The 13,077-nt window shown below is 41.6% G+C and overlaps 3 protein-coding genes across 15 annotated transcripts; 1 reads left to right on the forward strand and 2 right to left on the reverse strand.

Moving 5' to 3' along the window:
* Window positions 1-702: 702 nt before the first annotated feature.
* LOC115742533 lies at window positions 703-5,408 on the reverse strand. 12 transcript variants are annotated; one of them, XR_007199218.1, is made up of 15 exons: window positions 4,852-5,408; window positions 4,180-4,335; window positions 3,911-3,955; window positions 3,628-3,766; window positions 3,405-3,513; window positions 3,212-3,262; window positions 2,990-3,084; window positions 2,810-2,894; window positions 2,672-2,716; window positions 2,323-2,378; window positions 2,064-2,136; window positions 1,773-1,826; window positions 1,526-1,591; window positions 1,376-1,444; window positions 703-1,277 (listed from the first exon to the last, which is right to left on the reverse strand). XR_007199218.1 is itself a non-coding variant. In XM_030676897.2 (14 exons), the coding sequence occupies exons 2-14, from the start codon at window positions 5,024-5,026 to the stop codon at window positions 1,496-1,498; spliced, it is 1,179 nt and encodes a 392-aa protein (XP_030532757.1). In that variant the 5' UTR covers window positions 5,027-5,036; window positions 5,130-5,408; the 3' UTR covers window positions 703-1,495. The 12 variants fall into 12 exon arrangements, 6 of the variants coding, with proteins under 6 accessions (XP_030532757.1, XP_048138251.1, XP_048138249.1 ...); XR_007199214.1 differs by having other exon boundaries at window positions 1,376-1,591; XR_007199217.1 differs by having other exon boundaries at window positions 703-831; window positions 1,171-1,591.
* Window positions 5,409-8,899: 3,491 nt separating this feature from the next.
* Window positions 8,900-12,565, forward strand: LOC115742518 (probable aminotransferase ACS12). 2 transcript variants are annotated; one of them, XM_030676883.2, is made up of 5 exons: window positions 8,900-9,166; window positions 9,227-9,388; window positions 9,600-9,740; window positions 9,999-10,159; window positions 10,272-12,565. In XM_030676883.2, the coding sequence occupies exons 1-5, from the start codon at window positions 9,053-9,055 to the stop codon at window positions 11,113-11,115; spliced, it is 1,422 nt and encodes a 473-aa protein (XP_030532743.1). In that variant the 5' UTR covers window positions 8,900-9,052; the 3' UTR covers window positions 11,116-12,565. The 2 variants fall into 2 exon arrangements, with proteins under 2 accessions (XP_030532743.1, XP_030532716.1); XM_030676856.2 differs by having other exon boundaries at window positions 8,900-9,388.
* LOC115740703 lies at window positions 11,298-12,471 on the reverse strand. Its single transcript, XM_030674269.1, has 2 exons — window positions 11,722-12,471; window positions 11,298-11,405 (listed from the first exon to the last, which is right to left on the reverse strand). Exons 1-2 carry the CDS (start codon window positions 12,469-12,471, stop codon window positions 11,298-11,300), a joined length of 858 nt encoding a protein of 285 aa, XP_030530129.1.
* Window positions 12,566-13,077: the final 512 nt, after the last annotated feature.

A 13,077-nucleotide genomic window follows, 5' to 3' on the forward strand; every position in this document is an offset into this window, starting at 1 on the left:
AACTATTTGGTAGTCTATAATTATTTCGTTGTTAAGAGTACCCAGTGTTCTTGAACTTTTTGAGGATGCAGCTGATCTGCAAGGGCAGCAGGTAGCGATATGAGCCTTTTTTTTTTTGCGAAGATGCATGTAACACTCGCAAAGTTCCGTGTTAAATTTAGTGGAATTGCTATAGCGCACAAGCAAAAGAAGGCCCCCTAGCGACATCATTGGCATTTCACGAGGTTGCACTGACAATTAGGTTCGAAATTATCAGTCGGTCAATTAAGGGATGATACATGGAGTGCTTTAACAGCGATCTGACTGTTTCGGCAAAAACCGAAAAGGAACCGACTTTTCCACCGTATGGATTATGCATGTGTGAGAGAGACTCAGGTTTGGATTGAGATTGAAGCAATTAAGGGTCAATATAACTTTGCGAGAGAGAAAGAGCTAGTAGATGCCCGCCGTTGAGAAACAACCGGGAGCAATATAATCGGGCGGGAGATTGGAAGAGAAAATCATTAGTGATTCTGACTCATATGTTAAGGTAGATGCGAGTAATGCATCTCCTATCATTCATGCCTGAATTTTCCACTTGCTACGAGGGTACTGCCCATCCTTTACATGCAAATTCTATCCATCCACACGGTTAACAAACTGTGGAAAGGCAAAGCCAGGGAGATTGTTTTAGTTGAGGACACAAATGTCGGAGGCCGGCACAGCCATCCTCAGCGGATGCCAAAAGGATTTCAGAAGCAAGGCATTTTTACCCGTTAGTCCTCTACATACCCCATGTGACCTCTTGGGATCATTTTCGGTAGATACCGTCTTCATCTGATGTTGGCGCTCCTGAGGCACACAAAAGCAGATGCATCTTTAGATCACATTTCCAAATAAGGTTGGGAATAGCAAAGGCCTACATGGGACGTCTAGTACCGCGATCAGTGGCGCACCACCGCGATCATGGTGACTCATATGCATCTTTAATGACTACTCTCTACAACCTCCCGCGGAAAAGAATAGGCATTCCTTCAATTTGAAGGAGCCACAATCGGATCCGGTCATTTTGAACAGCTGATACGAGAAGATATTACTGGCGTCATCTGATACTCCCGCAGTTATTAGTCAACGATGAATCCAAGCATGAGAATGGAAGTTAACCCGAGAAAAGAAAAATCTTCCTCTAACCTGTTAATGCTGGCTAGTGGTCCAAGTCCAGCAATCCACTTGTTCCTCCCATACCGTACCTGCCATCCTATGACGCTGGATGACGTCTCTTTCACCTTTTCTTCCATCTGTCGACGTAACGTGTGAGATCTGATGAAACCTCACAAATTGGTTTTCTAAAACAACTGTTCTTCGTTAACGTGAAGAACAGTGGTCCATGGTCTACCTCATCGTCCTGTGGGATCAACATCACCGCATTTTGATTTAAATCCTTGTGTCATCAAATAAAGTGAACCTGTAGGCACGACAATCAAAATCACTCTTAACCGTTTTCAGATAGTGGGCTTCAAAAGCAAGACCTTCTTAGAGGAACAACCTCTGTGACTGGAGGCATTTTCGACCGAGTCTTTGAATTCAGCTGAAGTTTAGATTCCAAGGACAGCTGGCCAACCATGAGAATTAAACAGTAAGGGAAATCCTGATCACTCTTCAATACTCCAGACGAAGTTTAGTAAAGGAAAACTAACGATGCTTCCAACGTGGTGAAGATGCTGTTAAGGGAGATAAAGAAAGAAGAAGCTACGATCGGTTGGTAGTTTAAAATAAATTCAAGCTCAACATACCTTTTCAAAGAGGTTCACTGGTGGATCATGGCTTTTCCTTTGGTATTTTGTTTCCTGGAAAAAAAAAAAAGGAGTTGATTAAGCAAAAATTGTCAAAGAAAGCGAAGCAGTAGATTAAAACTGGTCTAAAAACCATGTCCTTGCAGAGGCTGTTTTAAGTTTTTGGAGAAGACTGGTTCTTCATTTACTCCCAAATTCTCACAACACGGTCGACCAACGTAATTCATCACATGGTCATATAACAAACTAGTAGATGTTGCTCACAACGTAGTATTATTCAGTCAAAGAAACCACCTTATTTGCTGAAGCTCCAAATTTAGAGACAATGTTACAATTCTGAGTGTGAGTATCAGCAGAAATCGGTCTGCACAGGAAACATGATAGTTAGAGAGCAATATTGATGTCCCAATAAAATGTAACTTCAAAATGACACAACTCCCCGTACCCTAAAGTAAAAGCTTCGGCAGTTAACAATAGTTCCTCCACATTATGTGTTTTTATTCTACCTCAGAATCTTTATTTAAAAATTAACAGCGACCAACTGCATTACCTATTTACTTCTGGCATTACATTTTCTGAAGCAGAAACAGAAGAAACATCAACTTCCTGCCAAAACAAACAAATTAACTCTCTATAGTGAGATAAATGACCATATGAAACTTATGCGTCTTTCAATCAGGTTGGATGATTGTAGAGGCATGTGACCACAAAGATTCTCCATGGTAAAGGCCTAATAGCCAACAAGAGAGACAGAATGACTCAGAAGAATTCCAACGTGCAAATTGTGAAAAATTAAATACTATTATATGAAATTCAAAGAAATGCTTCTCTCCATTAGATGTAATAGAAATGTTTGGTGGAAAATGAACAAGTTTCATGCTAATTGACAGGGAGCATACCTGGAACCCTAATGCGCTTTTCTTACGGAGAGTTGCTAAAGGTACCTTCAAGGCCAAAACATGCACTCTAAAATCATACAATTTAAACGAGATAAATTTTTTAAAGTGGACTATAAACCAAAAATAAATTGTACTAACTTTACAGTGCAATTGGCATGCCTTCAAAACTGGCAAGTTTGACTTGGCATGTTCACCAGACCCTACTCTATTTTTGGACCTGAAACTTGAAATTACAACTGATTTATAAGTTTCGTTATGTGTAAATGACAACTGATAAACATTTCCAAACAGTAGTTGGCCAGATGAAAAGGCTAACACCTGTGTCTTTGTGCCCTGTGGGCCGTTTCCAAAGAAAATTCTCTCGGGATTGTAAAGTTCCGTCTGACGAGCACCGAGTCGATATCATATCCAACCTGATACAGGGTCAAGAAAGTGCAAACATTTCCATTTTATTGCACTGATTATGGATATGACAGATTATTTGCCAGAATAAGAACCATGCTGAAGTCAAAGATGAAATTTCCGAATGGTATACCGTACCCTTTTAGATAATTTGTGATGTAGAGGAGTTTGGTGCTTCAAATTAGCAACCTAAATAGAAAGTTTACCAGTGACCATCAATTCCAATTGAAAAATGGAAAAGACTAGGTAGAAAATTTAGTTGCCAGCTCATATATAACAAAATATAAAAGAAGGATGCCCGTGAATGTCATTACACAACAGAATAAGGCACCTTTTGCAAATAGCCTGCATCTAGCTTTTGTCGTTTGGTCGCTCGGTTCTCACTTAGGGGTGAGTTCTGTAAAGATGTTTTATGATCTTTGACTGAAAACTTGTCGGACCTAGAATTTCAATGTGGAAACATATATGACACCGAGTGAGTGACAATTCAAACAATTAAGGACAGAATGAAACGGGAAAATTCACCAGCCCAACAGCTCCAATGGATGTAGCACCTCAAGAAACTACTAAAGCGAACTTCTAGGCTCTGGTTTTGCTTGGCCAAGTAGCTGGCTGTGGGCTTCATCAAAGTTGAACTCCTAGGTGAGGATAACTTCACCAGTGGCTTGATTTTAACCTTTAAGGTCTGTTGCGCTGTATGATTAGAACACAAATAAGAAAAGAGGACAATAACAGGGATTGAATCTTCTTTCCTAGAAACCCCATTGACAAATAAAGAATGTATCTAAGACCATGCGATCCTTATTGACAACTTTCATTTGAGTGAAAAAAGATCACCTCGTGAGACTTCTTGCTTATTTGCCTCTTTCTCCCTGTTGGCTGCTGTTAAGAATAAGATGAAACCAAGAAAATCCTTCAACATCTTGGTGGAGGAAAAGAAAAAGAAGACGACAAAGAACATTCACATAGCACTTTGATAGCCTTCTTACTGACTGCCAAAAGATGCTAAAAGCTTAGATGCTCTCGACTCCTGAAAACTATGTCACATTCTACCTTGATGAACTATGTTCAGAAGAGTGTAAGATGATTAATTAGATAAACGATACCTCCGTCACTGCAGTTTAATGATGAAACCTCCGAGTCCATGTCATGATCAGTGTCTGTAGTGACAGAATTCATGTCTTCTTGACCATCCATTTTTGAGGACATCTCTGCATCTCCTCTCAGATCGTGATTGCTCCATCTCAGTTTCACTATAAAGGCTGACACAGAAAAGCAAATGTGAGTCGAGCGGCATAAAGATGGTTCAACTAAAATAAAAAAAAAACCAACAGCTTCGCAAACTTCTACTCAGAGGCAGATGAAAATAGGATTAACTTTGTTGAAGGCCACTACACTTGGAGTAGATCATTTCAGCCAGAAAGCAGCTAAGCATGAACGGTTGCCTACATTAAGAGTTGCTCGTAGGCAGTAAGACCGAGCGCAAATGGTGGAAGAAAACGATAACTGAGCTGGAAGAAAATCTATGTGTGTTCGCGGCAGGCATCATGGCCTTCTACGATCGCGAACTGGACAAAAATTGGGGTACGAAGAATGCATTAGAAATCTCACATACACGAGATAATCGTTGTCACTAAACATTCCAGACTCTTGAAAAAATCGACGACGCATTCAGTTTAACAATCAGAAACAGAAACAAGAGCGCTCAAAATCGTTGACAGGCGGAAAAGAAAAATCACGTCAAAAAAAGAGTCTGCGATTCATGATCTGATGCTTACGCGAAGGCGGATAAGTTCCGGCGGAGTCAAACCAGCGCTCGGCAGCTTCAACCTCCGAGCACGTCTCGGACCGACTAAAATCGTAGAAACGAGCCGCGTCAAACTCGTAATCAGGATCGCATTCCTCGACCAGAAACGCTTCCTCGTTGCTCCATCCTTCCCTTCCGTCGTCCATCGCTTCTTATCTTTACCAGAGGACCGAAAAATCAGCCGAAAAATCTAACGAAGCATTCAAACCAAACTCTCCATCGCTTTTCCGACGAAAAATTCGTCCGAACGAGAACCGGAGCTAACAGAACGCGCCAACTGCAGCGGAACCGGGAAGCATCCCTCGCAATCGAGTGCCCCGATTTTACAGAACTTTCTCGCCGTTCTCCCTGGGATTTTCTCGGGAAAATGAGAGGGAGGGAGAGAGAATTTTGCGTGTTGAAGGAACTGCGTCGGACTATTTTTAAATTAGTCAGGAATGGGGAGTTGCGATCACCGGGGGAAGGCGACAAGTTGGTGTCCTTTTGAATGAGACGAGCCCGGAAGGCGGAAGGGAACAGCCGATTGATTCTCTCCCTCTCTCGGAAGGACGAGTCGGAGACGATGGTCCTTTAATACCGCCATTTTCCCAAGGGCCCGGACTCCACGTAGGATCCGGATTTTTTTGAATTTGTGGGTCCCGCACTTCGCTACTGTTTATTTGTCATACGCGCGAATGACTATTTTGCCCTCGGGCATGCATGGCATGCCTTGTCTTTATCTCCACCGTTTAGACATCAATCTCGAAATTTGAGAGAAAGCTCCAACTAGTGCGGCGTATCCATTGAAGAGCAATGACGTATGGTTTTTAGTAATGCAGAGGATTACGGTGCCACCTGACAATCGTATAACAACGCCAACCTCGGATAAATTCTAAATTCGGATCAGATTGTTGATGATTTGATGTTTAAATTTAAATTCCAAAATGAGTTGAGTCGCATTTTGAATAATTTTTTTTAAATTTTTTCTAGTGAATTGTAAATAACATGAATACATTATGCAATAATAAAAAAAGTCAAGTCATATTTTTTCTCTTAACATCTGTTAAAGCCCCGTGCCTATGTGTTATCGAGAAAATATGTATCTTTTCGGTACTTTTTCCTTCTTCGATAGATTTTGCGATTTGTCTATAATTTGGATATTTAAAATTTAAAAAAAATTAAAAAAAACATATTACAGACTTGAAGAAATTGACATGATGCCCATGAAGTGTGTGCACCTTATAAAAATTGTCTCGATTAAGACCTGACTCTTTCTTTCTGTCTATTTCATTTTTTGTTCTGGCCATAGTAGACTTTGGAATTAGGACTGGTCCAGTTTTGAAATTTAAAAGATGTTCTGTCTTCTCATTTTCCCCTTGCGAAAGGGTCTACTTTTCCAATGAAATTCTAAAAGAAACAAAATGCCAAAACTAGGAAACTGCAGAGATGCCCGGCGCCTTTTTCAGCAAAAGGGCGGTTACGTCATTTCGCAAATAAAGTCACGCTCCTCTAAATTTTGTAAAAAAAAAACGGAAATCACATTGGTGGTCGGAGAACGAGGTCCGTTGATGACGAGGACAATGAGGTTGATGGTCGACTAATGAGAGAAAGTTTGGATTGCGTCAATCAATGCTCATAACTGCCCTCTTTTCCTCTTTTGTCAGATGAAAGTACAATTTTTTGAAATTATTCCCCACTTTCCATAGTCTAATTCACCTGAATTTCAAATCACCTTTTATTGATCCGCTCTTACAAAAATTGAGTGAGTATCTATTTTATTTTTTAAATCGAAATGGCTAAAAAGGATGGACTACAATCCGATGATTTAATCATTGACGATTTGAAAAAGTTTTAATTTCATATTTTATAGATTCGAGATTTTCAGCTGAATGTACGTGTCATTTTTGAATTTGCTCGTTTATGCGTGCATGGGCTAATCTAATTTAGCATTGGAATTTTCAAACTGGTTCGTGGTAGCTGTATTTCGATGTTCGCGATTATGATTACAAGTTTAGGCATTCATTCCTTGTTTTTTGCTTTATTTTTTCTTTCCATTAACGTGAGTCACAAATTTTTCTAGAATGAAATTTTGAATGTATTAATCTCTGCTTACAGAGAGATAGATTATAAAGTACAATCCACGGGACCCGGTTTGCAAGCAGCAATAGATATATAAATTGAATCAAATCGACCCTAAAAATTGACTCGGTTCATGATTATTGTTCCGTTCGATCCGGCTCCCGGGTGGAGGTAGGAACAAGACCGGATCGAGAACCAATGAACGGTAGCTACGTTGCCTCATATATACTTGGTGTTGCAGCATAATTTATGTTATATGAGAAATCTTATTTCATTTTCTTTCCTCCTTGGCCGGTGATGAATTAAATAGACACACACCCCAACAAAATGAGGTAAATTTCAACGCTGCATCACTCAAATGCCAATGCCACTTGAAAATTCCTTTCTTTTAGGTTTTTTTTTTTTTTTTTTGCATGAGTTATACTTTTCCCCCGTCTATTTCAATTTGAACAAGTGAATACGAGGAATAAGAACGGGTAAAAACAACGGGGTGGGTTCGCGGGGAGCGTGCAGGAGTTGCCTGGTGGGCTGGTCCAAAAGAAAAGCCACTCCTCGCGAGTTCTCTTGTCGCATCGTGTGGGGTCCCCCATTCAGTGGATGGCTCGACCAAGAGAATATTATACTGGCTACTGCGAAGGCACCATGCCCACCAGTTGATAAAATTTTAGAAAAATTTTAATCGAGGGCATGAAATATACTTATTTTTTCAAATAAATACATAAAATAAATCTTATTTCAAAAAAGAACTCGATCAAAGACATTTTCATAATTTTATATTTCTTAATTTTTTTACTTTCCTTTTCACCGATGGTTGGTTGAGAGCCGAGGTGAGGCCACCTCTGGCCGGCCTCGCCTTTGGCGAGCGAGGCGAGCCTTGCCCAAATGAGGCCGTTTGAGACCGTCGTAACCCTCATCCGCTGCCAGCGACTCTAGCAATTGCTCTATAACGGGTCTTTTTTGTCGAGTTTGTGTGCCCTCATCTTCATCAGACAGGCCGTATTTGCACAACAAAATGTTTCACATTAGTTATGATCTTAGGCAAAGAGCAAGCCATATACAATATGTATTTTTGTTTATTGTGCTCGTGGGGCAAGTCTGTTTTTCTCCAACTCTCGATAACACAAGCTTTCTCTGTCTTCATCCAACTACCATAAATGGCCCATTTGCATCCATTCATACCCGCAGCATCCATATTTTCGTATACACTATTCTTGCAACCAATGTTTAGCCATTTGTGATTGTATATTTTTGCACTGCTCTTTTAGATTGTGCATAGAGGGCAATCTCGTGTTTAACTGGAACCGTATCTATTTAGTCACGGTAAGAATGATATCTAATTGATTTAGGTTTTTCTTGCTTGCATACTTCCTCTTCTCAAGCACCATCTATTCAAACTTGTCAAGCACGAGAAATCAAAGAACGAATGCAGAATCACTAGGGGCAATTGGTAGAGGGTTAACGGCAGATTTATGACTTAAGTGAAAATTGATGATCTTTCATGAGATAAAAGAATTTAACTACCACCTATCTGGGTGGCGCCACCGGTTCGCGTACTATTCCTCTTGCAAAAGATCAAGTGTTTGAATCCCACGGGCGTTGCGGGATGACTTAACCGGTGGCACGTGTGTGGTGGCTAGCACGTGTTGCCCCTAAGGTTTACCCTTCGGCTGCCGGCCATGCGGGGGTTTCCTGGGTCACAAAAAAAAAAAAAGAATTTAACTAAAATTGAAATTTGACCTAAAATTGAGATTTTGTTATGAGAAAAAAAAAAGTATAGGCTAGAATTGATATTAGATCCAAAGTTGGAGCGCATACAAAGTTAGCGGTGTTTGATGGGATTAAAAAAATAAAATGGTGATAAGAGTTTTGGAGGTTTTTTAAGGGTATATTTGGTGGATTATATTTGGTTGTATTAACCGAAAAGATATTTAGTTTTATTAAAGTAGCAAAAACATTATTTCAGCTCCACAGGCCGACCAAGAAAGGGATCACAATCCGACCCAGCAAGGGATCACAAACGCAAAGCCACGCGATTCGATCTCTCTGGTCCACCGTTCTTCTTCGTCTCCTTCTTCTACTTCTGAAATCTTCCCGAGCAATCGCCGAACACGAACATGAGACTGGTAGTCCCATTGCAAGGTATAGTCCAAGGTCGAGGAGGCTTGATCATAGGCTCTCTCATCCCCTGCGCTCTCATCTACTTCCTCCGGCTCCATCTCAAGCGCCACCGCTCGCCCTCCGACCGTGCCGATCTCCCCCGCTCCGGTTCGCGCCCTTATCGCTCCACACGCGGATCCCTGGCCCCCGCGCGGGTTTCCAGTAGAGCCGAATCGATTGCGAGGCCGGATAAATCGCCGTACTATGTGGGATTAGATAGAGTTTCGCGCGATCCTTTTGACGAAGTTGATAACCCGGTCGGGATTATCCAGCTAGGATTGGCCGAGAACAGGGTACTGTTCCTCTGTATCAGTAGCTGAATGTGGTCGTGTTGTGATTCATTTGCAATTGATTGGCGTGTGACAGTGCCGATGTGTTCCGACTGTCGTGTGGAATATTTCCACCCATGTGATTTCCGTTTGCATTTTCTTTTGATCATGATTATTTCTTGCTAAGTAATTGTGAGAGTGTGTAATTAATTGTTATTCTACTTGCTTGGTGTAGTTGTGCTTGGATTTGATCGAGGAATGGCTGTGTGAGAATCTGAATGGTGCAATGATTGGACATGGAGGTGACAAGGATCATTTGGGCATTGGTGGGATCGTGGAATACCAGCCTCTTGATGGCCTGATGGAATTGAAAGGGGTATTCTTCTCTCCTAACAGAAGTGAAATAGTCTTTTAGCTAATAGCTATGGTTTATAACGGCAAGGAAAAGTATCCACCCATCTAATCTTGGTAGTTATTACCAAATGATCATTGTCTTCATCAGTAATTGGTTTGAGAGCTGGAAACAAGGCTGCCACATAAACTTCTTGCTTTGATTGGACAATATTTGTGTGTGGATACCACTTGATGAATGTGGTGGTCATTGTTGCAATTCTTTGTTCTGTGGAGAATGCAGGCAATGGCGAGCTTCATGACGCAGGTTCTGGGACGAGGTATCTCATTTGATCCATCACGAATTGTACTAACAGCTGGTGCAACTCCCGCTGTAGAGATTTTGTGCTTTTGCTTGGCTGATCCTGGAAATGCATTTATTGTTCCCGCACCCTATTATCCCGGGTATTTCTACCTTTCACAAATTGCTTCCCTTTTTATGTGTCTTTTTCTTTAAAATGTGTTACTATTGACACATGTTTTTATTGCACAAACCTATGCTGCATCCAATCTGCAGTTTCGACAGGGATATGACCTGGCGAACTGGAGTTGAGCTGATTCCAGCTCATTGTCGCAGCGCCGACAATTTCATTCCAAGCATCAGTGCTCTTGATCAAGCTTTCAATCAAGCCAGAAAAAGGGGGAAGAGAGTTCGGGGAATCCTTATCTCTAACCCATCAAACCCCATGGGCAAGTTGCTGCCACGGGAAACGATCCATAATCTTTTGCACTTTGCCCAAGAAAAGAATATCCACATAATATCTGATGAGATATTTGCTGGTTCCATTCACGGGAATGAGGAATTCGTGAGCTTGGCGGAGATTTTGGATGCAGGAGAATTTGACAAGAACAGGGTTCATATAGTATATGGTCTGTCAAAGGATCTCTCTCTAGCAGGCTTTAGAGTTGGGGTTATATATTCATATAATGACGATGTTTTGGCTGCTGCCAAAAAATTAACCAGATTTTCTTCTGTCTCTGCACCCACTCAGAGGTTACTAATTTCTTTGCTTTCAGACACGAGCTTTATTGAAAGATATCTAGAAACAAATAGAAAGAGGATAAGGGAGATGTATGATTTATTTGTGGGTGGCATAAAAGAACTAGGAGTCAAGTACGTGGAGAGCAGTGGTGGTTTGTATTGTTGGGTGGATATGAGCGGACTCATTCGCTCTTACAGTGAGAAGGGGGAGCTTGAGTTGTGGGACAAGCTTCTGAATGTTGCAAAGGTCAATGCAACACCTGGTTCGGCATGCCATTCCATAGAACCAGGCTGGTTTCGTTGTTGTTTTTCTACATTATCCAAAGACAACATTCCTACTGTAATAGCAAGGATACGTAAAGTTGCTGAAATGCGCTAACCTTCAAGGGGTCAGCTGTACATATTGTTTCTCGTAAATATGTTGTGATCATTGCAAAGGTCAAGGGGAGTTAAAGAAGACATGCACTGCTATTTAGAGATTGAATGAGATTTTGTTTAGCTTTCAGGATAGCTGTCCAAATAGAAATTGACTGACGATTGGTATAGAATTTGTTTTCATCTTTATGACCTCGGCTTCAATCTTAGCTGACACCTGCAACTCAAACCTTTGAGCATTTTGCTGCCTGATCCAAAGATGCCGCATCCAAAAGCACTCTGTCTTGCAAATTCCTGCAATAGCATGACAGATATGTAATTCTCATTAGTTTTCTTGGGAAGATTTTCAGAAACATCTTCACTCTCAGTCCTTTTAGTGTCAACAAGAAAGCCCCATCAGTTGTACTTCCCACAATGTTCTTCTTAGGGATTCTTTGTGTTGCACAATAGTTGAATAAATCTCTACTTTCATGTTTGTGCAATAATAAAAGAAAGATGCCTTTTGAGTTACCATTGACAGGTTTTGTTTTCTTATGTGCGCTGATTTCCTCCTGCAACTCATTCTCTGGCTCATCAGCATTAACTCTCCAAGAGTTCTGGGTCGTCTTACCATGAGGAGGCTGCTTTTACTTTCTCTGTCAACAGTTGCACCATTTTGCTCTGATGCACTAGAAAGCTGTCTCTCGGAGGGGACAACTTTTTCTAAGAAACCAGAGTTCGGCGGAAGTGGTGGAAAGAGGCATTCCAAGAAGGAAGCACCCACAAGGCTTGAAGTTCCGGACAGAGAACTGCTCGTGCTGCTTTTGTAGTCTGAAGCTGGTGATGAAAGAAAGGATGGAATCTCTGGACCAGCATTGTCCCTCAAAGAGATCATTTGCACAGGAGTGTCTGGAGAAATCGTTGCAGATGACAAAAAGCAATTTGCCAGAACAGAGGGTGGGGAACTGAACGAATTATCATCCGTCTCAGTGAGAAATGGTTCGACATCCAATTCATATGTTTCGTCATTCGAGCCACCATTGCCATCATCGTCGCTAAATTCTCTGTAGGAACCAGCAGCTTCCAGGCAATGGGAGGGTGGTAGAGGCAATGATGCGCCAATGAGGTCTGTGTTTGTGGTCAGTGTTTTGGATTCTGTTGGTGGCTGTGAGATAGAGGTTTGTGGTTTTCCCCGTTTCTCCTCCCATGTGAAGGGAATTGAAGCAACTAGCTTGGCTGGTGGTGGAACTGGCCTAGACGAAGAAGCTTTGTCCTTCCAGTCCTTTTTGGGCATTCCGGGCCTCTCTTCCCAAAGAAACGGTACTGAAGGCGGTTGCTTGACATGCTTCTTTTTGGGATCTTCCCCCTCTTTTTCAGCCATATTAGGTGGAGAAGAAGTGGCAGATGGATCATGTACAATCACATCTGCAGTTACTGGTTATATATGTGCATGGGAGTTCTATGTCCTGCCTGAACCTGAACCGTTCCAAAGGTAGATGCTACTGGGTGGATTGGGGTCGACCGACTTTATGTTCTACCTGCACCATTTCCTGCTATAAGAGATTAGGATTACCTGCTCTCTGACCCATGTGCGTGTGATTCTCAAGAATTTTAAATAATAAATGGACGTATTGGTGAGTTTTTGCAACTTGACGCCGATCCCATGCGGGTTCTAGGAAAAGTCGTTTTTGTGCTTTCCTGATTTGTCCATCACCTTGCTTTGATCGTTTCTCGAATTTTTTGTCAGATTCAGACAATGCCTTCGTCAAAGTTGTCTTACTGTAGCTCATCAATTCCTGTAAATTACTAGTTATCTCTTTTCTTCGGCTTGGCATGTGGGCCGACACGGCACGTAAAGTTGCCGGGCCTTCACGGGCCCTGCCTGGGCCTGTGGCCATCGCTAATAAGCACTGCGCACAAGTTATTTTTACTTTTTTAGCGTAATTACACGGTACTAGACTTGATGCTTGCTATGCTTGCCATTTAC

The sequence above is a fragment of the Rhodamnia argentea genome, chromosome 7 (assembly GCF_020921035.1).
Source record: "Rhodamnia argentea isolate NSW1041297 chromosome 7, ASM2092103v1, whole genome shotgun sequence".
NCBI classification, from domain to species: Eukaryota; Viridiplantae; Streptophyta; class Magnoliopsida; order Myrtales; family Myrtaceae; genus Rhodamnia; species Rhodamnia argentea.

What these genes read in the sequence shown, in the direction of transcription:
- LOC115742533 (XM_030676897.2), bottom strand. Translation starts at nt 5,026, where the DNA reads ATGGACGACGGAAGGGAAGGATGGAGCAACGAGGAAGCGTTTCTGGTC. An exon ending in ATCACAAATTATCTAAAAGG is followed by an intron (nt 3,085 to 3,211) that starts GTACGGTATACC and finishes ACCCTGTATCAG; the next exon opens with GTTGGATATGATATCGACTC. An exon ending in CAGTGAACCTCTTTGAAAAG is followed by an intron (nt 1,592 to 1,772) that starts GTATGTTGAGCT and finishes ATGGTTGGCCAG; the next exon opens with CTGTCCTTGGAATCTAAACT.
- LOC115742518 (XM_030676856.2), top strand. Translation starts at nt 9,053, where the DNA reads ATGAGACTGGTAGTCCCATTGCAAGGTATAGTCCAAGGTCGAGGAGGC. An exon ending in TAGGATTGGCCGAGAACAGG is followed by an intron (nt 9,389 to 9,599) that starts GTACTGTTCCTC and finishes TGCTTGGTGTAG; the next exon opens with TTGTGCTTGGATTTGATCGA. An exon ending in CCCGCACCCTATTATCCCGG is followed by an intron (nt 10,160 to 10,271) that starts GTATTTCTACCT and finishes TCCAATCTGCAG; the next exon opens with TTTCGACAGGGATATGACCT.
- LOC115740703 (XM_030674269.1), bottom strand. Translation starts at nt 12,471, where the DNA reads ATGGCTGAAAAAGAGGGGGAAGATCCCAAAAAGAAGCATGTCAAGCAA. An exon ending in GTAAAAGCAGCCTCCTCATG is followed by an intron (nt 11,406 to 11,721) that starts GTAAGACGACCC and finishes ATGCTATTGCAG; the next exon opens with GAATTTGCAAGACAGAGTGC.